Source organism: Pleurodeles waltl, chromosome 2_1, assembly GCF_031143425.1.
Source record: "Pleurodeles waltl isolate 20211129_DDA chromosome 2_1, aPleWal1.hap1.20221129, whole genome shotgun sequence".
Taxonomy (NCBI): Eukaryota; Metazoa; Chordata; class Amphibia; order Caudata; family Salamandridae; genus Pleurodeles; species Pleurodeles waltl.
In genome coordinates, this window is record NC_090438.1 from 812,449,919 (window position 1) to 812,476,842 (window position 26,924).

Below are 26,924 nucleotides of genomic sequence, written 5' to 3' on the forward strand. Positions count from 1 at the left end.
TCCATTCACACACATCCATACACACTTTCAAGCATACACGCAGACACGCATTCACATAACACAACATTCATGCACTCACACCTCCATACATGCACACACGCATTCAACACGCAACACACACCCGCATCCACGCACACACAAACATTCACACACCCCCATACACCCAGCCCCCAACCCCCCTCCCGTGTCAGAGGCCCAACTTACCTGGATCCAGGGGATCCTCTGGCAGGGACGGGGTGCTGCTTCCGCCAGCAGCACCCACCAGCAGAACACTGCCAGGCCGTATTATTGGCCATAATACGGCTGGTGGCGTTCTACTGGCATGGCGCTGCTGGTGGCAGCAGCGCCACCTTACCGCCATCCGCCGGCATGGCCACAGCCGCATTTCCGCAATTCTTGTGGCAGAAATCCGGCTGTGGTTATAATATGGTGGACGGCTGGTAGCTGCGGCGACGGTCTTTTGGCGGCAGTCGCCGTGGCGATAGGCGGTTTTTACCGCCGATGTCAAAATGAGGGCCTATATATCCCTATGACCAGAAGGCCCTGATGGGCCATCTTTGCAAAAAATTACAGATTAATACTTTACCACCTATTTCTGTTTTTTCCCAAGGCTTTACATTATCATTCTACACAAATTACTCCTTCATGAATTTTTACTTTTGTATACTTTTTAGAAATGTATATATTTCTGGGTCCACCCATTGATTTCCGTCTGATTCCACCACCACGAACAGCAAGTAGGTAGACACCGCAAAAATAGCAATAATCCATTATCACTTAGAAAAATGTAATTTTACAACTCTGCCTTTTCCTGAAAGATGAGGAAGAGTCATCTTAGAACACTACACCTTTGATACTGCATTTTTTTAGAAACAAACTAAATTTTCTAGGCTGGCTCTTTTTCCAATTTTTCCAAATTAACCCCAACGTTTTGCTATTTTTTACTCTTTTCATAGTCCTCTCCAAGGGATTCCACAAAACCAGTGTAATTTTAGAATCCCTAACAAGTTGTGAAAACAGAACACAAATATGGCTTAAATACCATTTTTGGGAAAAAGTTATCAGCCCTGGGGCGGAAAAACGTCAGCAGTTACGGGATTAACACTTTTCAAAAACATTAATCATTGTAAAGAATGATATAAACAATGTTTATTCTCATGGATCTCCTACAAACTGCAGGCACTATTTATGTCTTCAATGTACATGAAAAAACATCTTAACAAGCATCTGCCCCTGTTTGCTGCAGTTTTAGTTGCTATGGGGAAGCGTGCAGCAAAACCTCAAAGGGAGTGATCACCGTTCTAGTCCCAGTATTCCCCACTCCAATTTAGAATGTTAGCTTTGCTTGAGGATTTCTGAGCACTGTTGGCAATAAAAATAGGAGCTTACCACTCCATACCTTCCACTTCTTCAATCACCCCTTGATCCTTTAATCTCGCTAGCACAGCCTGAAGGTTACTCCTTACGAAGAAAGGGACACTACAAACTTAACTGCAGAAAACAACAGAACCAGGAAGCAATTTAATCTTGTGAGAATATTCTTTCATACAACCTATTTTGTCACTGAAGACACCACCAAAGTCACGATGAAGAGAAGTCACTAAATCAGAGCTTGCTAAGGCGTTTCCAAGTCTTTTTTCCTAGAACCTCCTTAAATCTCGCCACATGTTCATTAACATCTCTGCCATAAACCAGAATATCGTCCTGATACACACACACACACCACATATACCTTTCAAAACACGTCCCATTATTCTGTGAAATACAGAGGCAGCAGAAATCAGACCGAAAGGAAGCCATACAAATCTAAAGGTACCATATGGGTTAATAAAAGCTGTAAAGTTTCTACATGACTCATCTAATTCAACTTGGTGATAAGCCGAAGTGAGATCGATTGTAGAAAAAACTTTAGCTCCAGAGACCATAGAAAACAATTCAGAGATATTGGGAAGGGGGTACCTGTCAACCACAACACACTTGTTGAGCTTCCGAAGATCCACACATAATCTACTCTTGCCATTAGCCTTCTTGGCAATATATATAGGAGCTAACCACTTCGTACCTTCTACTTCTTTAGTCACCCCTTGATCCTTTAATCTCGCTAGCTCAGCCTCAGGGTCACTCCTTACGGAGAAAGGAACACTATAAACTTTACTGCAGAAAGGAACAGAACCAGGAAGCAATTTAATCTTGTGAGAATATCCTTTCATACAACCTATTTTGTCACTGAAGGCACCACCAAAGCCACGATGAAGAGAAGTCACTAAATCAGAGCTTGCTAAGGCGTTTCCCACCTCTTCAACACATAGCTCCTCTTTAAGAATTATAGAGGGAGAACTGTTAGGGTCAAGCATGACACCCAAATCCTTTTGATGCCACCAACTAATTATACTGTCCCCCTTTTTCGAAACATAGATCTTGCCAGAGACATAATGTTGACCATACTCAAGCAAGCCTAGAAAATAGCCATGTAACTCTATCGGTTCTCCACCATATGCACACGGTCTGATATCAGGTTTCAATAATTGAATTTCCCCTTTTAGATGTTCCTGATAAAATTGGTTAGAAACTATTGTGATCTTAGCACCAGAATCAAAGAGCATCAAGGTCTTTTCCCCTTCCACCATAACATAATCTAAAAGGCCTTTAACGCCACTGTCAGATACTCGTAAAACAATTTGACCACACTGAAAATCACTACCATCCTTACTCTCTTCCATGTGATTATCAAAGGAGTTCACCGTCTGTTTAGACTTCCGTTGATTACACACAGACGAAAAATGACCCTTCTTCTTGCAGAATAAACAGGAACTGTTAATAGCTGGACACACCCTATCATTTGCAAAATGCCCTTCTTTACCACACCTATAGCATATTTTCTTCTTAGAGAAGTTCTGAGGGAACTCTCTACTGGCATCCTTATGACTTTTGAACTTACTGTCTTTTACCACAGAAACATCATCAGAACTGTGCTTTCTCATAACTTCAACACACTTCAGAGAATGTTCAATTCTCTTCATAAGGGAAATCACTTCATCCAGATGAGGATCATCCAACAACCACAACTCATCACATACTTTGTCAATATTGCATCCTTGCATAAATTGATCACAAATTCTTTTGTCAAGAGATGAACCAAACTTGCATGAGGAGGCCAACGTCTCAAGTCAGTAACATAGTTTTCAACAGTTTCCCCTTCAAACTGTAATCTTTTACCGAAATAATATATTTCTAATATGGTGCTAACCCTTGGTAAATGATGCAAATCTAGTTTTCTAATGCAAATTTCATATTCATTTAGATTGATCACTTCACTGTCAGGGATGTCAGGGAGGTGATCAAAAACCTCTTGACCTTCCGTACTTAGACAGTGTAGCAATAACGCAATTCTCCTTTCACTACTAAGTGAGGTACCACAAACCCTGGCATACCTCTCAAAAACTTTCTTCCATTTACCCCACTTGATGGGAGGTTCACCGGGAGTGGAGAGAAAGAAAGGAGGAACAGCTACATTCTGCATATTAGAATTAATCAAAAGAGAAAAATGACATAAAATGAAGCCAAAAAAAATGATACCAACCAAAGAAAAAAATGAAATAAAAGGAAACAATGAAATGTCTCAAGTCCTTGTTTGAAAGTGAGGACGTACAACAGTAAGGTAGAGCACCAAAAAGAAATATGAATGCGTGCCTGTCGCAGTAGGTAAATGCGTGCCTGTCGCAGTAGATAAACCACAACAGGCTGAAGGAAGTGAAGAAACAGGTGGCCAATGTTGAAATACCTTCAAAAGTCAATGTAACACACAAATAGACTCAGCGCAAGATAATCCAGGATCTTGAGAGAAGAACAGGAATCCAAACAGTTGAAAAAAAATGACCGTAAATGCAGAAAAACAAGGTCCTGTAGATACAATGGTGAAATACTGAAGTAAAATTCCGAGTAGAGGACGGAAACACGTAGTAATTAGCGTTCTACTGGTTTCCGAAAGTATACTAGTGTTGCTAAGCAACGATGCTGAGGAGACACAGGTTGCTCGTGTCGATATAGAGAGGCACTTGTTTGCCTGGAAACTGACGCTGCCAACAGCGCGTTGCCTGGGAACTGGGGCTGACGGCAGGAAGAGCGCACTGGAGACAGAGTGCGTGCAGACAAGCCAGAGATCAAAGAATGCACTGGTTGCCCCGGATACAGGACGCTCGAGCTTAAGAGCTGACGCGCGAGCTGATGAAACGGCAACATCCGTGTACATAAACCCAATAAAGTAGAGTTCAAAAGAGCTCCCAAAAACAAACAAACTAAAAAAAAAAACTTACGCTGGTAAGGGCAACTCACGGCGAGAGTCCAGCAGAAGAATGGCACTTCAGAGACAACACCGAGCGAAGTCAGGATGCTTCTCCAAGACACGTAGGAAAGCCACTCATCGCCAGTGTTATAAGACGTAAACAGGAATCTCCAAACGAACACTGGGAGCAAATATTATAGTCCAAGTCTCAGCTTTTATTAAAGAATATATAAGTTCCTTGAGAGGAAAAGCATCCCAAGATCCATATCCAACAGCAACCGTCCCCGCAGTCCTCACATTCCACTGGAATCCCTCAACAATCCATCCACCAACATTCTTACCGCACGCACAACCATTCCAAGAGACACATGAATATAACACTCTAGTCTCTCAAGAAAGGCATACTGTTTTTATAATTAATTTACAGACAACTGCCCTATAAACCACAAGACATCCGTGGTTACGAAATCACATTTTTTCCTATGCTTTTTTTTTTTTTAAATGGGACAATGAATTGAGACATTATATTTTAGGAGTTGCAAAATCAGCAAGGCAATGGAATGACTATGCATGACAGATGTTTTCCTCTGTTGAAGGCACAGCTTTAGATATAGGGTGCCTCACCTTCATCCTAAACAGGATTCAGATAAGAAATAGACAATAAAGCATTTAAAAACACTTACGCCTATAAAGATATCACTAATAGCACCTGTATGTCAAACTCAAGTTTGGAAGAGGACTTCATTTGCAGTATAAATCCAGTATGTGTTGTTAAAGTGTTATCTTTTAATTAATCAGGCCCGCCTCCCTCCCCAAGTGACTGGCCGATACATGTTGATGGGAGGCAGACATCAGATATGTTTCTGGTTCAATGTAAAATTTAATGGAAGCCGTTATTGGGCATACATGAATAACTAAATTATACACGCGGTACTGCCTGATTCTCATTCCAGGAAGATGTATTGCCTACGGAGTCGCCATCTGAGCCACAGAATGAGGAATTGTCCTTTTAAATATCAATTGTCTGAAGATTTCTTTTCCTTTTTGATCTCTTTACACTAACCGTCAAGCACAGCCTTCTGTGAATCAATCAATCAATCAATCAACAAATTTCTTAAGCGCACTACTCACCCGGTAAGGTATTAAGGCGTGGGGGTGGGGAGGGGGTTACTGCTCAAAAAGCCATGTTTTGAGGTGCTTTCTGAAGGTTAGGAGGTCCTGGGTCTTGCGTAGGTTGGTGGGGAGGGAGTTCCAGGTTTTGGCGGCAAGGTGGGAGAAGGTTCTGCCACTGGAGATGGTGCTTTGGATGCGGTGGACTGTAGCGAGTGCGAGGTCGGTGGAGCGGAGCTGTCGAGTTGGTTTGTGGAAGTTGATTCTTTCTTCGAGGTAGGCCGGTCCGGTGTCGTGAAGGGCTTTGTGAGCGTGGACAAGGATTTTGAAAATGATCCTTTTGTTGATGGGCAGCCAGTGTAGGGATCTGAGGTGGGCGGAGATGTGTTCGTGGCAAGGGAGGTTGAGGATGAGACGTGCGGCGGCGTTCTGGCTGCGCTGGAGTTTAATCTGAAGTTTGGCTGTGGTCCCTGCGTAGAGGGCGTTGCCGTAGTCCAGTCTGCTGCTTATGAGGGCGTGGGTGACCGTTCTTGTTTCTAAAGGAATCCATTTGGAAATCTTGCGTAGCATGCAGAGGGTGTTGAAGCAGGAGGATGATATGGCATTGATTTGCTGAGTCATGGAGAGAGATGAGTCCAGTATGATGCTGAGATTGCGTGTGTGGGTGGTAGGTGTTGGGGGTGGTACAAGGGTGGTGGGCCACCAAGAGTCTTTCCATGCTGTTTTGTTGGGACCAAAGATGATGATCTTGTTTTTTCGGAGTTCAATTTGTGGTGGCTTGCTGTCATCCGGTTAGCAATGGCGAGGAGTCCGGCGTGTAGGTTAATCTTGGCGGTAGATGGGTTCCTCGTGAGGGAGATGGTGAGCTGGGTGTTGTCAGCGTATGAAATGATGGTGAGGCTGTGGGGGGGGGGATGATGTTGGCGAGTGGAGCCATGTAGATATTGAAAAGGGGTGGGGCTGAGGAAGGATCCTTGGGGGACCCCACAGGTGGTCTTGGTGGCTGTAGACCAGAAAGGAGGGAGGCAAACTCTTTGGGTTCTTTCGGAGAGGAAGGAGGTGAGCCAGTCCAAGGCTTTGTGGCAAATTCCGGCGTTGAAGAGGTGTGTGCGAAGGGTTTGGTATCATACGGTGTCGAAAGCTGCAGAGAGGTCTAGGAGGATGAGGGCGACGGTTTCGCCCTTGCCCAGTCTGGTCCTGATATCGTCTGTACAGGCGATGAGGGTGGTCTTGGTGTTGTGGTTTTTGCGGAATCCAGACTGGGAGACGTTGAGTATGTTGTTGCCTTATAGAAAGCAAGACAGTTGTATGTTAACTATCTTCTCTATAACCTTTGTGGGGAAGTGGAGTAGAGAGATAGATCGGTAGTTTGTGAGGTCTTCAGGGTCTGCTTTGGGTTTTTTGAGAAGAGCGTTGACCTCGGCGTGTTTCCAAATATCTGGGAAGGTTGCAGTCTCGAAGGAGCTGTTGATGACGGCCTGGAGCTGGGGAACGATGATTTGGCTGGCTTTGTTGAAGATGTGGTGGGGGCAAGGGTCTGTTGGGGAGCCTGAGTGGATGGAGCTCATGGTCTTGCCGGATTCTTCGTCGTTGGTGGGGGTCCAGGTGTTCAGTACGTTGGTGCGGCAGGGTGCTGTGGTGTTGGCTGTGTCGGTGGTGGTGATGGTGAGTGACGACGATGTGAAGCTGTTGTGTATGTCTGCGATCTTGTGGTGGAAGTAGTTGGAGAGGGAGTTGGAGAGGTCTTGGGAGTGTGGAGGGTCGATAGCGCAGGATTTGGGTTTGGTGAGTTCTTTGATGATGGCAAAAAGTTCCTTGCTGTTGTGTGCGTTGTCATCTATGTGTTCTTTGTTGAAGGATCGTTTGGTGGTCCAGATGAGCTGGTGATGTTTGCGTATGGCTGATTTGAGGGCGGAGAAGTTGCTCACTGAGGGTTCGTGGTGAAACACAAATATCCTTCAGTCTAGTACAATCTGTATTGATATATCTTTCAGATGTACATTGTTGAATCAGTAATTGCAGTAGTCTGTTGCTCTAGTCCCATTCAGGTCCTTCATTATTCTTGTGCAATGTCCCCAAGAGTCCATGAAACAGAGAAGTACCTGAATTTGTGGTTGCATTGTAGCATTCCAGGCAACATACAAGTGGTGCTGAATCTTTGAAAGTGGTGGGCAATAACATAGAGCCTATACCTCACCAAAGAAAGTGAGTGAAGTGAGTAGGTCACCTTCCACTCAGCAGGGTATGGGATGTTCCGTTCCACAAAGGAAAGTATCAAATAATAGACCAATGGGACATTTTACAGCACTATTGCCACAGTTTCTGAAAAGCCATAGTTTCTCAAGGGCAGAACTAAAATATTCCAATACTTTCAAGGTATGCCAAACAAAGCTCACCCTCCCCAGGTGATGTTCCAACAGTTTGAGAAAAAGGAGCCGAAATGATAAAATTCTCTGGGCAGTATCTCTAAAAAGAATTCTTAAGAAGCCATAGACAGTACTGAAAGTTAAGGAAATTCAGTTTCACATGACAAATAATTTTTCATAACACCTTTCTTCTCTTCCATACTTTTAGTTATTTTTATTTTTCCATCCTTTCCCTTCCAATGTGACATTAAGTAATGTGTTACGATTGAGAATCTACTTTGAGGGGGGTCGATGGATAACAACAAAATACACAAATCTCACAATCTCAGGTTTTCAGCAGCAGAGCCTCATATTTTACAGACTATTACATCCGTAATATTGATCAGAGTATGTAGAATTAGTTGTCTTTATATAGTCTGTGGTCTTAGACAGCAGCAGTGACAATTACTTATCAGCTTTAAACATGCATGATTAGAAATGTAATAATTTTGACCAATACACCAGATTATCTGTTATAAAAATACACACGTCACTGTCAAATACATGTTTTTAATTTTGGAAAAATAAACTCAAGTCCACAAATCAAAAGCTGGTCTTTTTTTTAATAAAATACACCATTACACACTGATATATGTAATAGTAATAAATATTGTTTGGTGCCAAGACATCAGTTTGTCATTTTTGTCACGTTTTCACATGCACTACTGCCGCAGATACTGCCAATTCTGCTGGGCATGCACATATATCACTGCCTCTTGCTGTGGATGCACACAATATGCTACAAATTACGTCCTTATGTCAGCGAAAGCATTATTGCATTATATATTTAACCCTTAACCCACAAACTATAAACCCTTAAATGTATACCTGAGCCCTATGACCCTATACATTTACACCTTACAGTATACTCTTAAAGAAAAAACACCCAAGCATTAATCCTCCAAACCGTCAATTCTATACTCCATTCTCTACATGCATAATTCTTAAGCCCATACCTTAAGCTCTAGGCCATGGGTACTCGCAAACATGTTCCCAGCGGCCCAAAAGTTTGGTCTGTGACGTGCCTGGGGGCCGCATTGATGCCAGGGTAGAGGCGGTCGGATGTTGTGGCTGGGGGGATTGGTGGCAAGGTAGGTGTAGGAGAAGCAAATGATATACATCTAGTGGCTGAAATAAACAATGGGAAACAAGAAAACCTGGAATTAATCCCGGCTTACCCACTTTTCCAAATTGTGTGATCCTAGGCAATTGTTTAGTCTCACTTTCCCTCCTTTTTCTGCATTATCACATTTAAGATGACCTCAAAATACATGATTAATGGTGTGCGCTGCACAAAACCTGCTTCTATGTTTGATTTAATAAACTATAATGTTGTTTATGTATGATAGGAACCCAGACCACCCATAAAGTGCACATACCAAGTGACTTGCCTCTTTAATTTACCATTGGTGGTGTTCTCAGGGTAAGGGAAATAATTAATGTTTCCAAATTTATGTTTCCAAATTTATGTTTGAAAACTATCACTTTTAAATGAATAGATCTCAATGCACTGATAAAATAAATTGTACTAAGGTGAAAAGGTTCTGCATGTTAACTAAATACACTTTTTTAATTTTGAAGAGACTGTCTTAGTTTTACACTTGTGCTGCAAGATGTCTTTAAAAATGAAGGCGTTTCTAAAGTTAAGTGCAAGAGTCCCTAGTTACTTCCTTTCTTTAACACCAATTAAGTTTGAAATAAATGATTGTGTGTGTATTTAATATATTTATTGTTAGTGCAGAGTCGAGCAGAGAGATGCCCAGTGCTCCTATTGCTCAAGGGGCCGCATGTAAAGGTCAGAGGGGCCGCCTGAGGCCCGCGGGCAGTACTTTGAGTATCCATGCTCTAACCCTTACTCCCGAAACCCATAACTCTCAAACCTAATCCTAAAAGGCTTAAACATGTACCCGAAGCCATTACGCTATACCACAGCCTCTTAACTCAAAATTCAAAGATATTATACACAAACCCATCTCAAGGTATTAAAGGACATATTTACAAGTCCTTATCGCCACCGGAGCATCACTTTTTGCGCTGTGCCCTGTTCCATATTTACAAGGTGGCGTTAAGCCACTTTTTTTGGCTTAACCTCGCCTTGTAAATATGCCCCCTAATGCAGTTTTCTGCAGCAGAGGGGCATGCAATGGATGTTGCGTGGGCGTACCCACGCAACACCCATCGCTTTTTGACACTGCCCCAGATTTACAATTAAACGTAAATCTAAGGCAGCGCCAAAAGCAAACGTCACCCCATGAGTGGGGTTAGCATGGCGCAACAAGGAGGATTACTTTTATTTATCCTCATTTTTGCAAGAGGCCGTTAATGATTGTCTATGTGTAGGAAGGTGTTCCTTCCAGCACATAAACAATCATTAAATAATGACGATTTGCTACTTCTATGTGTGCTGCATTCTACAGCACACATAGAAGTAACAAATCGCCTTTATTGATTATTTAGGTTCAGGCAAAGTCAAACAAATTAATCTAATAAAGAGGCAAACATTTTTTATCTTAAAATATTGATATTGTATGAAACATTATGCATCCAAAATGCCTATTTACTCTGGTCCATCTCACAGCAGCAAGCGATGCAACTTTAATGCTGTCACTGAAAACATTATTTTTCTTTAGATCCTAAGAAGACCAGCCTGGTGGAACTGATATTGGAGGTTGGAGTAGGCCAGCTAACAGAACAACAGAAGGACACACTGGTGAGGCAGCTGGCGATTCTACTTAATGTCTTGGACTCGGACATCAGAGTTCAGAGGATACAGGCACACTCTGATTTAAGGTACTTGCAGTTTTACATAGGACGTAGCTTTGAACCGTCTGTCATAACACAGATACAGAGAAGAACTGCATAATAATTTTATTTTCCAATGCCAAACTTTGTACATGTCCGTGAAGAAAGAATTGTCCATGATGTTGGGCTGTGGCAGTGAACTGTAACATGCTCATGTGTGGCAAAGACTTTGCATAATTAAATGTAAAATTGCACCATGTCACACTTCGCCACTGTAGGTATAAGGCATTCGTCATGTTATGGTTTATCAAAGGGTAACTCCAGAAGATAAAACTATTCTTCCTAAACATACTACAAACGACAAGGTTTCGAATCCAGTTTGTTTTTTGTATTAACCACTTTTTCAATTTTGCTATAACTAATTTACAGACAACTGCCCTATAAACCACAAGGAATTCGTGGTAATGAAATCACTTTTTCCCTGTGTCTTTTTAATTTCTAAGTAAATGGAGAAAGTACAAACACAGCACATTTCAAGGAATCCAAAATTAACAGGGCAATGGAACTAATATTCTAACAAAGAGAACAGAAAGAATCATTTAGTACAAGAACATATTTCTGGAAGCCCGCCTAGATCAAGAGTTTTATTGGTTTATAACATCAATGAGCGTGTGGGCGTTTTATGGTTTCTGTTAAACTATAATAAATGTTTAATGAGTAAGATTTATTTTCTAGCATTATAATATCTTATTTTCACCCTGTAAGCCTCTGTCTTAAATTTGAATTTAAAGATTGTATTGATTTGGGGAACCAGATTACCTTGAGGAAAATACATGTACTTCTATTTTTACTTATGTCAGTTAGGATTTATCAATCAATCAGTTTTTGTAAAGCGCAGCTACTGTGAGGGTCTCAAGGCGCTGGGTATAATGGGTATAAAACTATTATTGTTTTACTCTTCCATGTTCTAAGGGACTAGAGACTCGAGTTTCTGAATAAATAGCTACCACTTTCCATTTACTATTTTATTCTGTACCTACCGTCGTATTGGAAATTTAGAAATTGGGGCCCTTATTTACAGGGTTTTGGCTTAGGGCAGCGACGCAAGTCATCTTGCTGCGCTGCCCTAGGCCAAGGCGGAAGGGCAGGAATGCACCTTATTTATGTAATACGGTACATTCCTGTCCTTTCCCCCTGTGCTAGTGGCGTTTTGACAGCCTAGTGCCAACGCAGGCACCCTTGTACCATGGTGCAAGTGTGCCTGCATTGCATGCACAATTGTTTTTATGCAGTAAGGGGCACCTTCCTGCACAAAAACAATCCAGAGAGGCATTTTCCTCTATCTATGTGTGCTGCAGAATGCAGCACACATGGAAAGAGGAAACAACAAGGAGAAATAAAAATATTTACCCTTATTACACCTCACTTCGGGAGGCATAAGGTTTTGCCACTTCCCCAGATTTACATGATTAAGTAAATCTAGGGCAGCATCACAATCCATGGGTGTTGCATGGGAAAACCCACTGCAAAGTTCCATGGATTACCTCCCTGGCGCAGAGTAAGGCAAGGCAGCGACTTGCGCTGCTTTATCTTATTCCATATATATGAGGCCATTCAAAGCCACACAAAGTGGCTTTGCTTGGCCTTATAGCTATGGTTGAGAGGTTTGCGCCGCCAGAGCATCACAAAAAGTGATACTTTAGTGGCGCAAGCCTCTTGTAAATAAGCCTTGATGCTTAAATGGTTGACGTGACTTTTACACTCTCCCCTTCCACCAAGTCATTTATTTCACATCAAATACCGTTTAAGGTTAGTAGCTAAGAGTGACACAGGGGAAACGTTTGGTGAATTAGTGTGCTCGTTTATTCTTCTAAATTTACTGTAGATTTACCATACCGAACATTACAAACAGATTTGCTTGTATCAATTTCATTTGCTAGTGTTTGTATTTCAGTATTCATATTTGTATTTCAAGAATTATATCTGTTTCCACATTGATATTCCTCCTTTATGTACGACATGACTAAACCACACCCTCTTCAGGTAAAATCATTGGCTTAAAAAGTAAACAGCCTCAAGTTTCTGTGAAATTGAGATGTAATTTACATTATGAGGCGAGGGCCTATAACGATGGAAATGTCCTTTAACAACGCCGATTTCCAGAGGCGGAAGGGCTGTGAGTCCATTAGAACATTCGAACGACTTAGGGCAGTGTTCTTAATTAACAAAGGAGAAACAGAAGACAACAGTGGACTGTTGGAACAGGTGGGATTTGCCAGCCATTATTGTCCTTGAGTTACCTCATTGTCTTCACCGAAATTCTCAATATTACAGTGTTCTAATGCGTGATTGAGGTAAGCTTCATGTATTTCATAAAATTGTATTCCCAGAAAAATTTAAATAATGTTATATTATTTCTCAAGAAAGGGAGATCTAATCCCTAGCGATTACACAAGTATATCTATTCAGTAAGGGATTGCTACCCTTTGTCAGATAGTTCAATTTCATTTCCACCTGTATGCTGATTTACAAATGCGAATAATAACACATGGAAAGTAAAGTGAGTACATAACCTAAGTGTTTGGCTCTTTCTTCTCTTGAAATAAGGCAGCTATGAATATGATTTTATCAGTTCATGATTGCAGTGTTCCTCTCTGACTTTCTTTCGCAGCACAGCAGTAGTGTTCTATGTTCAGACTGGCAATCCTTTTAAAATAATGAAGGCTACTGATGTCGCGAGAATACTGCAGACCCAGCTTGTCAAGGAAAAAGCAGACTTCTTACTGTATAAAGTGCTGCGGGTTGACACCACAGGTATGTCGTTCTGAAGTGCTTAATGCTGAATCTTCATATCTAAAGAATCAGTCACTGAACTACTGTCTGGATAAATACACTTCTTTAGCATTATGGAAATGTGTACATGGATGCACATACATAAATTTATACTTGAGTTGGCTATTACATTTTGAATGAGGTGTGTAGTGAATATCTGCTGCGAATTGTGCATGCTTGGTTTCTGCCCTGGAGCATTTTTTTTAAAGACTAGGGTTATAAGGTTTCTATTACAGACGAGATTCTAAGCTAGCTTGTGCTATGGTTATTGTGTTCTGTGTGTCTCTGAGTTAAATGGTCATTTCTTAATCATAGATTTGTAGGGTTGCTTGTGAGCCGGCAGAGCTTCCAGAGAAGTTTTGTTAAACTATTCTTATTACCTATTGTAGGGCATATATGGTACAGATGTTAAGACAAAGAGAAGAATAAGAACTCTCCTACAGGTAGTGTGTCTTGACATAAGCACATATTAAGCAGGTCAGAATAATATGAGGTAGGACAAAAGTGCAGGTCACCTTACATTGCATAAACATTGAGACAGGAAGGTAAGGCTGTGGCTACGATTGCCATGATGGTGGATGCCTAATGTGGGAAATCCATGTTCGACACCGCTAGCATCCAGCATAATCCTGCATAATGGACATCTTCATGCACTTCCAGCACTGCAACAGTAGTTTGGTGGCCTGGGATGACTAATGGAGTAGGCAAAAGAGTGTGGAGGGATCCTCCTCCAGTCGGCAGACTGTGACACAGACTGTGAACACAATCCTGAACCTTGGTGTGCCCTGGGTGGATACCCCCTTTACATGCTGAGACAATTGAGGGTGTTTGACCCAGAGAATTGTTATCCATGTGGCTCATTTCACTGTTGAAGACTTCATGAGACGGCAGTGGCCTCCCTTGGCTGGACAGAAAAGCTCCCGCTGCAGCACAGTCAGATGGATCAGCCTGTACTGCAGGGTGCCTCAGGGCCCTGAGAGGAGCCTGCGCGATGTGACTCTGCCATCTGAACCACCACTCTTTTTTACACTTTGTGCCCTGGAGGTGGGGTAAGAGCTTCCTTGGTCATTCTTGGGTGGGAAAACTGTCCACCAGGCATCACCTCCCCCTGCCTCTGCAGGGTACATCTCATGGCAATTAGTGCTGGCCTTTGATGAGTTTTAAGGAGCATGATGGCAGCTGAGGATGCACCCAACGTCATGATGCCCTCAAATCATCTCTCTTTCAACACCTGCTGGCTTCTAGCTTGCTAAAAGAACAGATGATGGGTGGAATGCAGACTAAATCAAACATTCACCCCCAGTCACAAAGATCTGGGCTTAATCCATTGTTTTTTTGCTCACCACGCCACCCCAGTTTGGACCCAGCCATATGCAAATCAGTCTTGACCCTGTTACTCATGGGAAAAGCCCAGCCCGAACTGCCAAGCCAGGTCCTCCCTGGACTGGAAACAAGCATCCTAGCACCGGTTTCAGGGTATCACCCTTTATCAGCTAGGCTAGCTTGAATCCAGTGGTGCAGTGAGCACGGGACCCATGTCTGGGCATACCCTTCCCACTTGGGGCAACAAATGCAAAAAGAACAGCTCATGGGCGGAATGCAGAGAAAATCAAATATTCACCCCCAGTCACAAAGATCTGGGTTTAATCCATCATTTGTTTGCTCACCATGCCACCCCAGTTTGGACGCAGCCATATGCAAATCAGTCTTGACCCTGTTCCTCATTGCTGTTAGCGCTGGGGTCAATATGATCTGAAAGAGCTATGCATTTGGTGCTCTGTATCTGCTGGTGATAGAATGTTAGGGTTGATTTGAAGATGTCTTTGTGGTGTCTTCCACTGTGTACCATCTGGCCTAAGCTCGGGCTCTTGCCGTTGGGTTGCACTTGAGGGGAGCCAAGGTGTTGGCACATGTGGTGATCCAGCTGTTGAAGTTGTTGAGGGCTTTCAGCAAGAAACTGGTGTGCTCGAGAAGGTGCTCTGAGAGGGTAGACTCCCACTCCTCTTCTGAGCTGGTTTTCCAGCTGCAGTGATCTGTTTCGTTGTTTGTGGGTTTGTAATAGTGCAGGCTGAGTATGCTGAAATTTTCAAAGGCAAAGTCTCTCTAAATCATAGTTGTTGGCTTGTCAACTGTGATGTTGCTGACTGTGGAGAAAATTGGGTCCAAAAGGTGTCCCGTGGTGTGGGTGGGTTTGTTAAAGGCCCATACTGTTTCGGCCGTGCAGTCTTCTTTGTGAAAGTTACGTTTTCTGAGGAGAATGAAGATACTGGATTTGGTGTTGAGGGGTACGACAAAGTCTGTGATGTCACTGGCCAAACTGATGCAGGGTCCTATTGCTCTCTATACAAGGGTAGCATCAAGGTAGAAGTTGAGTGGGGGGCTTAACTTGAACATGAGGTGTTCCATGTAGCTGTTGGGGGCTCAGTGTAGGCCTGCAGCAGATGGTATCTTTGAAAATTATAGTGACTCAACCTCTGGGCTTGTGCCGACTGTCATGCCTAACGATCTTGTAGCCTTCATGGATGACTGTGCCGAGGTTGTGTGAAAAAGCAGGTCTGGAGCATGGTTGTGTATATCTCTGTGGCATATTTGGTGAACAAGTGGGTGTTTAGGAGCATGCATGTGAGTGTAGTGTGTTGTCTGGATGGTGATTGGTCAGCTTGAGCGGATGTCTGGTTTATGTGAGTATGAGCAAGTGGGGTACTGCGGGCTGTTGGTGCGGGAGTGGTGGGTGTAGGGTGTGGGAGAGAGTGCATGAGAACTTACAGGAGGTGCATGTCAACACTCTGCAGTGTTGTGTGGTGCAGTGTGGCTGCAGTGCAACAAGTGGAAACCAGGGTTAAGAGCATAGAGGAGTGCAGCAATGTATCTGTAAATAAGGTGAGAAACTGTTTACCTGGTGTTGACCACACTCCAGGTGCAGAAGTGTGTGCCTTTGGATGCAGCCACCATAAAATAGATTCTGGATCCAGGCAGGAGTGCAGGAAAACTGTGGACAGGAAACCAGTGATGTCACACACTGTGGAAATGAATGATAGAAAATCCAGTGTTTCACTCCCTGTGCAGATGGATGATGGGGAATCCAATGATGTCACATTCTGTGTAGCTGGGTAATGAAGTCCTCTTGCTTCTTCATTGATGTAAGTCTACTGCGTGATGAACATAAGAAATTGAAAGACGTCCTAGTCAGACCCAAGGCTGCAAGAGCTACAAAACCAACTACTTCATCTGACGGACTGTGGGCGCTTCCTGAAGGGCATGGGTAAGGGCGCTAAAGGCCACTTACTCATCTTGAAATAGACAACAATCATATCCTTGTGTTTGTGGACCGTACCCTGACCGTAAGACACAAAGGGCTTCCTTCACTGGAGTGAAACATAAACTGAGAGACTGTGGCCTGAAATATTCTCTGCTGTTGCCTGTGAAGCTCAGATTTATATCCAGACAGAACTTGTAAGGCCAGAAATGGCCTGAAAGTGGCCGGGAACTGCAGCCCAAGAGGATGCCCTAGGGAAATGGGAATAACAAATAAGAAAACACTTGTGCAAAAGACATAGTAAAAAAAAACTTTGTGCAGCAAAATTTCTTTGTGACCCCATCCAAGAAGTAAGCCAAAGATGACTGGTCCTCTGCTTTAGAGATGGCAGCTTCATTCAGACAGTACATTGTGGCCACTGACTCTCGACACACGGATTCCTCCAGCGACGAAGAGAGTTCCTCATCATAGACATCTCTACAAGAATCAGTGTCTTTTCCTGTTGTGATACCACAAACAGTAGACAATATACTTTAGAGACCCTTCAACTTGTTTTTTTTCTTACTCTGTTAATGTTGATTTGTTATACGTCCCTGACGGTAGGTACTTAAACATCTATGCCTACATTTCAAATTTACCCTTAGACCCTACCACATTGGGGAACTTATGGACTTTCACTTAACTTCCAGGTTTACTTGCTCCTCTCTACTTACAAAAGACAAATTAAATTCCTGGTACCCTGATGGTGGCCAATCCTCTTGTATTTGCAGGTGTTGTACCTTTGAGATAGGTGATCCTGCACAGTAGCAACCTTGGAGCGCTGGTTGGAAACTCACTCAGTGCCAATCGGATCCCATACCCTACACAACATTAAATAGTTTATTAATCAGTTTGGAGAGGAGGCCGTTGGTCCCTTGCCCTATTTATCGAAGGTCTTACCTTTGAGTTAACAGGCTTTGACAATACAATCCCTCTGGTCACACGCTTGAAAGCAGCCGTGGCATCAGTTCTTACACTATGAAAATATAGTTTATCATGTGGGAAGGTTCAATAGAATAATCCTTTCAACCCAACACCACCATGGTGAAATCAGCCAACTTTAACCTCTGCACGTGGAGCATACGGGCTAAACACTCTGCAAATAAGAGATATGCAATATACTCCCACAGATGGTCGCACACTGCTCTACGTCGAGAGTTCCACATTATTGAGGTGAAAGGGTTAAGGCTTCAGAAGTGTTGGAGAGGGCAGATATTTTCTAGAAATTACTGCAACAAATCCCTGTGGAGCCCTGATCTGGATAAAAGCAGGAGACACCTTTGAGGAATATAGATATGTTCTTACAGATTGTTGGTTGGATGGCAGCCCACTTTTATTGGGAAGCATATATGCTCCCAATTTAGAGCATGCTGTTTTTCTAAATTGGAACAGCTTGCACGGTAGGTTGATACACCCCAGATCTTGGGCAGGAATTTCATTTGTATTTTAGCCATCTGTCATGATAGATCCTGTCCGGCATTCCCTCAAGAACCTGTAACACTTAACTGCAAAAATCTATTCCACTGGAACAAAACTGGCTTTTGCTCAATGTAGGAAGTCAACGCAACCCAAGGATTCAAATTGACTCGTTTTCCTGACCCCTGCATTATCTGCATGTTCGATTGGACCGAATTGTAAGTTTCAAATCTATTTTCCCTTGTTGCCCAGGTGTATTGTCGGCATAGAACTATGTCAGACCATAATCTGATGTAGGCTCGCTTTAATTAGGGAAAGTTGCATCCTCCCATCTCGATCTGACAGTTTCAGGGCCCTCTGCTGGAGGACACAACTTTACATGCACCTCTATGAAGAAAAATCTGTGAGGACATTGAAGGCAACCAAACCACTGTTCCATCTCTATCAATTGAATGGGAAGCATTAAAGATAGTGAATAGAGGCCACTGTATGCATATGGTAGTGTTGGCAGGAGCTTGCAAAATCATTGACAAAGAATTGCAAGCAGTAAAAAGCTCACTACTCCTATTAGAAAAGCATTGAGATTTCTGATAATGCAAAGATGCTTTCAAAGCTGCATGCACAAAGCACTCCTTGCTTGAGCAACACTGCCACACCAGGTATGCCATGCATCCAGCTTAAACACATATGGAGAGGAACAAGGTGACCAAGCTGTTGGCAAGTCTTATTAAACAGGTACATGTACATTCACCATCATCTTCTATTTGACCAGCACTAGACACTTCCATACACATCCAATTCGAATTACACATAAAGCACCACCAACCAAAGCTTTGACAGTGCGGTAGAAGAATTCTTAACTGAAATACAATAAGTGAGGCAGTACGTAACCTGGTGACGTGCAAAACACCTTGCCCGATGTTTTTCTATTGGAATTTACTAGGCAGACACTGAATTTCTGATTCTAAAACTTGGTCCCATGCAGCCTGCTTGGTTTTGATCTGGAAAAAGCATTTGATACCCTTGAATGGAATTACCGGTTTAGGTTTGTTGACCAGATCCAGACTCAGCAAAGGCTGACGTTGTCAGGGGGCCTCAAAAACGATGTCCTCTATCTCCCCTTCTCTAGGGAACCTATGGCCATTAAGATGCATCATAAAGTGGTCCACTGGGGCAACTCTATAGGTGATAGAAACCAAGCCATATCATAAAACAGATAAGACATGTTGGTGTATAATAAAGGCATTCATGCTGACCAGTGCAACAAAGTGCTTGCCCTCCAAGGCTTTGAGGCAACAAGTCTATTTCCTCTTCTCCGTGAAAATCCTGAGATACAGCTAGACCTGTGTGGGGGGCGGGGGAACATTCAATTGGAAGAATGGCTCTTTCCAGTACCCAGGAATCAGAATATGTCACTCTAAGCTTTACTTATTTGATGGCAATCTCACCAAAGAGATTTCGGCTGTGATAAACATGATTTTAGTTTGGAGAATCCTTCCGTTATCAGTCATGGGCCCAATTATCCTGTCCAAGATGATAGTGCTCCCTCGCCTACAATACAGCAACTATACCACCCCAGGATTTGTTTTACTTTACACTTTGTTTGGGGACCTCATATGGCCTGATTGCGGCCATAGGATGGCACTAACTAAGCTGTAATGGCGAGTAGGTGGGGCTGGGCTGGTGGTCCCTAACTTTGAGCACTATTAGCGGCTCAGCTACAGTGTGTAATGCCACTGGCTTTCAGGATGCTGAAATTCTGTACAAAACTCAGAGACTGATCTAAAATCCACATGGACCTCAAATTCCTCCTTCCAGGGCCGCACATCATAATATGGGATTTCCCATAATTAGTTGACAATTCTTAGCTACCCATAAATGAGATAAAGGATACCAACTAAAATTGGCAGGGCACTGGGAGTAGTGCCATTGGAACAACGTCATCAGCATGTAATAACGCTGGAACAAGTACATTGGCTAGTTTCTATATGTCGCTAGTGGCTACAGACAAGTAGCTACTTAATTCATTGATGTAAATAATAAAGAGCAAAGGAGCCAATGTGCATCTTTGACACACCCTGCTAGCTATAGAGAAAATATCATAGGTTTCCTCTGCACGGCTGTATTGCACAACGTGGTTGTAGTACACAGAGGCAGAAATAAAAGCAAGGGATTCCACTCACACTCCTGTGTAAGTTATTTAGTTGTAGTTTATTTGTTGAATCCACGACAGACATCGACACCCTCACAGGTCCAGAGCCAACCTCCAACTGCCTTCACACCAGGCTCCAGAACCCGAGGGCACCGATGTCACATGGAACTTAGAATGCATGAATATTACAGTTCTAAAGCAGAAAACAAAGAAAAGCCATACATAGAATGCATGTGTCATTGAACAAATCCCAGACCCAATAAATACACAGTTAAACAATAAATACAAAGTAAACACTTTCCATGCCTCCAGATGTTACACTCCACTCAGCCTCACACATTCTCCATGACACCAACCCACATGGCTAAGCTAACACTGTGTATCCTTTCCTGGAACGTCAACGTACTCAGGGACAAAATCAAAAGAAGAGTGGTTCTACAGTACCTCAAACGACACTCCCTGGACGTGGCACTCCTGCAGCAGACCCACCTCTTGGGGAACAGTCGCCATGATTAGACAGATGGCGGTACTGAATGCTACACTGCCTCCTCCAGGAGGGTGGGCATTATTGTTTAAAAAATCGCTCCCACTCAATATCCGGCACACTTGGTCAGACAAACGGGGGAGATATGTGGCCCTCGCTAGGAGGGAACAGTAATGAATATACTATCAGTGTGCATCCCACCACGGCTGCACAAGAGTACACTCACTGGACTGAACACTCTGTTACAGAGCCTCCCCCCAGGTGGGTTAGTATTGGGTGGGGACCTCAATGCAAGACTTAACGACATCGCTGACCGACAGCCCCCCAAACTGTTGCCCCCCACAAAACAACCACTGTTCGGCTTCGCATTCTTCTGCATAGAAAGTTGTTAAACAAATTGGTAAGCAATTACCCCAGAGCTCAATATTATATCTAAGAAGATCCATGGGTATCCCATCCGGTCCAGGAGCTTTACCACCCAAACTGTGTCTGATTACTAACTCTACTTACTCAAGGGAAGTCTGGAGTGGAGGAGGGTTTCCCAGACTAGCCCACATTACGTTGTCACAAGTCTTGTTCACGATTATCTGATAAATTGAGGTGAAGTTCTTAATCCACTCCACACCAGGTATATTACAGAGTAGGAAGTGGCTAGGCGAAGCATCCATCTGGCGAAATCTATTAACAATATCTCCAAACACTTTGCTATTGTTCGGTGAGGCTGCTAATACCAGCCATTCCCAGGCCTTATTTTTCGAAACATTCTTCCTGTCCTTAATGGTAGTATTTCCTTCTGACCACCCGCACCTCCTCAACATCTCTTGGGTGTTCGGAGACAGCCTTCCCTAAACAGAAGTTAGCAACAGAGCAAAGCCCATCAAAACATCATGGGCGATCATGGGCTTGCCAAAGGAGTTACAAAAATATCTCTTGATACATGAACATAAATATTGGAAGCTAGCAGGTAGAGCTTCATTGGTATCTTCCGTTAAACACCCCATAAATACCGACAGATGTTTTTTAAGGAAGGAAACTAAGCATAGCCTTTGGGTTTTTCAGTGACCAAACCAATCTAAGCCCATCTCTTGATTGTTGATTAATTTCAGTGCAAACTACAGGTGGTTTGTCGAGTCCCACAGGAAGAACACCTTCTATACACAGTGGGTAAAGATCCCCCCTACTCAGACTCCAATATTGCACATTTGGAAAACCAGTAAAGAAAGTTCCTCGAGGAAAATATATACAAAAGTTCCTCTGGTAAAATATGTAATCAATAGTGGACAACCACTCCCTCCCCTTGAAAGCACGTACACTCTGACCATTTTCCTGAGAGAGATTGCTTAAATCCGCAAGATCGTTTGAGGCTAGAAAGTTCCTCAGCTCTCTCCCTCTTTTGTCAACATAGCCTTTTACGGTGTCAGAGCCCTTAAAGCCCGACTCATCGTGCTGATTCCTCAGTTTGGCATTAAGACTTTGGCAAAACAAACATCTACGTTGGAGAAGTCGTGCCAGGTCCGATTGGTTTCAGACCCAATATAAACTGAAACAATACCTCATAAATATGATAAAAATAGTTAAAAAATTACTAAATAAAAATAAAGGAACCCTGCAATATCTTTTATAGGTACTGGCTGATATGCAGGACTACCCATATCAATAGTTGTCACTACCACCCTAAGATTTAATGTTACCCATATAGAAAGACCACTCCCAGCTCTCCCATGGACAGAGGATATGGCAGGGCAAGAGTGACAAGAAAAACCCCAACATGAGATGGGCGAGATAGCCCAGCTTCCATGGATAACAACAAAATCAAACTTATTAATGAAGCTCACCCAGTCTGGAATTATAATCTTATCTTTAAGCCCAGCTACAGTCCAACTCACAAGAGAGAAAGAATTGCTGGGCCTCACAGGTCCCTCTTCAGTCCCCTTCTCCGGACTTTCTGCCCCTCCCCTCAGACATATTAAAGATGGATCGTCTAGTGGAGGACTGTGGCGGTCAGTCAGCTTCAGGCAAGGCATCAAACCAATTCCTCACAAGCACACTAGACTGTACATTATTGTAGACAGATGGATAAACAATCAGACTGGGCTGCGCTTCACTTGGCAAAACCCTAGAATTTTGACAGCCCCGGTCCCACAAATCACCCCAGCCTGCGAACTGCAAAAAGGTACAGATATGAAGTGAGGCTTCTAGAAATAGCCAAGTGGGACAGGGAGTATGGAACTCCCAGGCCCACACACACTCCTGCTCCTCCACAATATAATTTAAGGGCACTAAAGGTGATTTAGAATTAATTATGATATAGTCTTCTTGGACAGTGATTGGGCCAGGACCAATCCAACCAATCCTTCGGGTAAACAAAAGCTCCTCAGAGAGAGTAAATGTAAGTCCCTATTTCGAGCTAACTAGCCCAATACTTTATTGTGCAGCTCCACATACGACTCCTCATGATTCTTCCATAGAGGACGGACTCCATTTGGAACCATGACATAAGAAGAGACTGCAGGGGAAAGATTTATAATAGACCAATTCAGGGTTGTATCAGTAGCTTTAACCTAAAGTTCCCCTGCCAGAGAAGCAGCCACCGATATCCGGGTTATCTATGATATTGAGTTAACAGAAGGTAAGACCTTCCCTGCCCACATTGGGGTTTGTTTGATCAGGGGACTTTGAGCGCAAAGTTGAAATGGTGATGCTCGGCATGTTGCTTGGTTCAGTGGTCTCTGGAACCAGTCACAGAAAAGGAACACCGCAACAAAGAAGATGTAAGATGGGATTCAGTAGTTCTCAAGTGATCTAGCAATGGTGAGGGTTCATCCTCAAGAGTCTTAAATTCAATAATACAGTCAGCCAATAAGAGCTCGCCCCCACAAGAATTCAGTAAGAGTATGATTGTGTCTGCCTTTGAACAGGTGGATACATTTCGAAGCATCGAGCCATATGTGTGGAAATAGTCTATTCTGGAACAAGTGCTATGAACACAAAAATGCATGTCCATTCCCTGCTGCTTGAAAGGGAGACATCAGGTGTCTACCAGACCATGGTGTTCCATAATTTCTGAAACAATGGCTCAGTCTCCGTCATTATGTCTACCTATGGAACCACTCCCGTCCACAACAGGATTCAGTGCAGTGTTCAGATCACCGCTCTCCCCATGACAGTCTTTCTGGAGCCCATTTTAGTGAGTATTCTGGACCCATGAAATAGGAAGGAGGCTTTTGAGGTTTTTGGTGCATAGACGGAACACACAACTAGCACAGAATTTAAAAGACTTGGGACAGATTTACAAGGAACTGGCACAGTGTTGCGATTCGCCAAAATTGGCAGCGCTGCATCAGTTCTGAAATGCAGGGATGCGCCATATTTACACAATACGGCACACCCCTGTGTTTCCGTTAGCGGTGGTGCTAAATGTAGCTCCCAGAGCCAACAAAGGCAGCCTTTCAGCAAAGCGCATGGGTAACTGTGTTAAAGGGAATGATTGTATATGTGCATGAAGGTGTCCCTTCCTGCACATAAACAATCTACAATGGCGATTTATCACTTCTGTGTGTGCTGCAGAATGAAGCCCACATAGAAGTTGCATATCGTCTTTATTGAATGATTGTTTATGTGCAGGAAGAGACACCTTCCTACACATAAACAATAATTCGTGACGTTTTGCTCTTTCTATGTGTGCTGCAGAATTTTTTACTTTAAATCCTAGACATCTCCATTTATCTTGGATTTAATGATCAGGTTAAAATCTCTTCATTTATCAAAAAGGAAAATTATTGGAATCAATAATTCCAAAGAAAATATCATAACTTACAAAGACATTTCTGGTGTCAGTGACGCCAAATCAAAAAGACTAAACAAATTAAATGGAGTCGGTGTCCTTCATTCGTTCATGGATGCTACAAATAAAAAATGACAACAAATAGAAGACAGCTTGATTGCAATGGAGAACAGACTCTATGTGGCTAAACAGGGAATTAGTGATGTGTGGGAGTTATACTTCCAATTTAGAATTAGATGTTTCAGCTCAAGAAACAAGCTGAAGACATTCAAAATAGAAATAGGTGCAACAACTTATGTCTTTATGGTCTAACAGAGAGCATAGAAGGTGATAACATAGCATCATCTTAAAGACACGTATTCCAACTATTGTAAGTCTTACAAATCTTACTTATCTGTATATTTAGAGAACTCATCATGTAGAGTACAAAAGCTAATATTTTTAAACAAGAACAGCAAGCCTCATGGAATTATACTGTTATTCCTTGAATACACAAGTCCACTGTTAGTCATTATGGCTGCAAAATAAAAAAGGCATCACCTGGTCTGGCCATAATTTATATATTTCACAAAATGTTTCAAATGCTGCTGTATCTAGAAGAAGACTTCACAGCTCACAGACAACATTAAAACAGATGAATATTAACTACGGTCATGTTCATCCTTGCTACTTCAGAGTAACTCATTAAGTAATATCTGTGCCCTTTGGGTATTCAGCTAAATTAAGGAATATTAAAAAATTTAAATATGGACATTATGAATACTTCAAATGCAGTGGCTGCAACTTCTCAATCCAATGGTGGTGTCTGTTTGCTATTTGCTGTTTTGAACTCGTATGCTATACTCAAATCACCTTGTCCTTTGTATTTGCTATGTTTATTCTCTATCAATTCAGGATCTTCTCTCATTAATTATTACTTTATATCTCGTAATCTTGTTTATCTTTTTCTTCTTACATTCTTCATTCTTTTGCACTCCCTTGGCATCCTTCCTTTTTATTGTGTCTGTATTAATACATCATGTTTATATAATTACTTGGAATGTGAAGTGTTGAATAATCCTATTAAAAGAGAGGAAGTGCTCACTCATCCTACATGAGCCCCCTCGCCAACATCGTACGCAAGCACGACATCATCATCACCTCCTACGCCGACGACACCCAACTTATACTCTCCCTCACTAAGGACCCCGCCAGCGCCAAGACCAACCTACAAGAGGGTATGAAGGACGTCGCAGATTGGATGAGGCTCAGCCGCCTAAAGCTGAACTCTGAAAAAATGGAAGTCCTCATCCTCGGCAACACCCCGTCCGCCTGGGACGACTCCTGGTGGCCCACGGCCCTTGGCACCGCACCGGCCCCCGCAGACCACGCCCGCAACCTCGGCTTTATCTTGGACCCTCTTCTCACCATGACCAAGCAAGTCAACGCTGTGTCCTCCGCCTGCTTCCTCACCCTCCGCATGCTCCGTAAGATCTTCCGCTGGATCCCCGCCGACACTAGAAAAACCGTGACCCACGCCCTCGTCACGAGCCGCCTGGACTACGGCAACACCCTCTACGCTGGAACCACAGCCAAACTCCAAAATCGCCTGCAACGCATTCAAAACGCCTCGGCCCGCCTCATCCACGACGTACCCCGCAACAGCCACATCTCCGCACACCTGAGACACCTGCATTGGCTCCCAGTCAGCAAAAGGATCACCTTTCGACTTCTCACCCACGCACACAAAGCCCTCCACGACAAGGGACCGGAATACCTCAACCGACGCCTCAGCTTCTACGTCCACACCCGCCTCCTCCGTTCCTCTGGCCTCGCACTCGCTTCCGTCCCTCGCATCCGCCGCTCCACGGCGGGTGGGAGCACTTTCTCCTTCCTGGCGGCCAGGACCTGGAACTCCCTCCCCACCAGCCTCAGGACCACCCAGGACCACTCCGCTTTCCGGAGACTCCTAAAGACCTGGCTTTTCGAGCAGCAGTAACCCCCTCTTTCCCCTAGCGCCTTGAGACCCGCACGGGTGAGTAGCGCGCTTTATAAATGTTAATGATTTGATTTGATTTACAATGTATTGAGTTGCCCTTTTACAAGAAACCAAGTGCATTGACACAGAATGCTTGAAACACAAAAAAACAATGGGTTGGCAATGTTTTTGGTTCTCTCTCAGTTAGTCGAAAAGGTAATGTTGCTATTTTGTGTTACAAGACTATGAATGTGGAAGCAAAGTCCTATCACAGGAGTAGGACTCAGAAGGCAAATAGCTACTTCTTGCTGCTTTGAATAATAGAACCTACATGGGGATGTGGCCAACTTTGCATGAACGCAGGTGTTTGATCTCCCTGCGGTTTCTGCATGGCCCCTCTCATCAGTGCTGCTGTCCCTCATATTTTTGCTCAGTTGCAGGCGCTGACCAACACCATCCTTGAGA

General features: G+C 43.3%; 1 protein-coding gene across 1 annotated transcript in view; it reads left to right on the top strand.

The window, feature by feature from the left end:
- Positions 1–26,924, top strand: part of KIAA0319 (KIAA0319 ortholog) — a 562,397-nt gene that overhangs the window by 442,433 nt on the left and 93,040 nt on the right. Inside the window, exons 16-17 of the mRNA XM_069218755.1 lie at positions 10,428–10,587; positions 13,211–13,353. Coding sequence (XP_069074856.1) covers positions 10,428–10,587; positions 13,211–13,353 — 303 coding nt within the window. The remainder of the gene's footprint in view (positions 1–10,427; positions 10,588–13,210; positions 13,354–26,924) is intronic.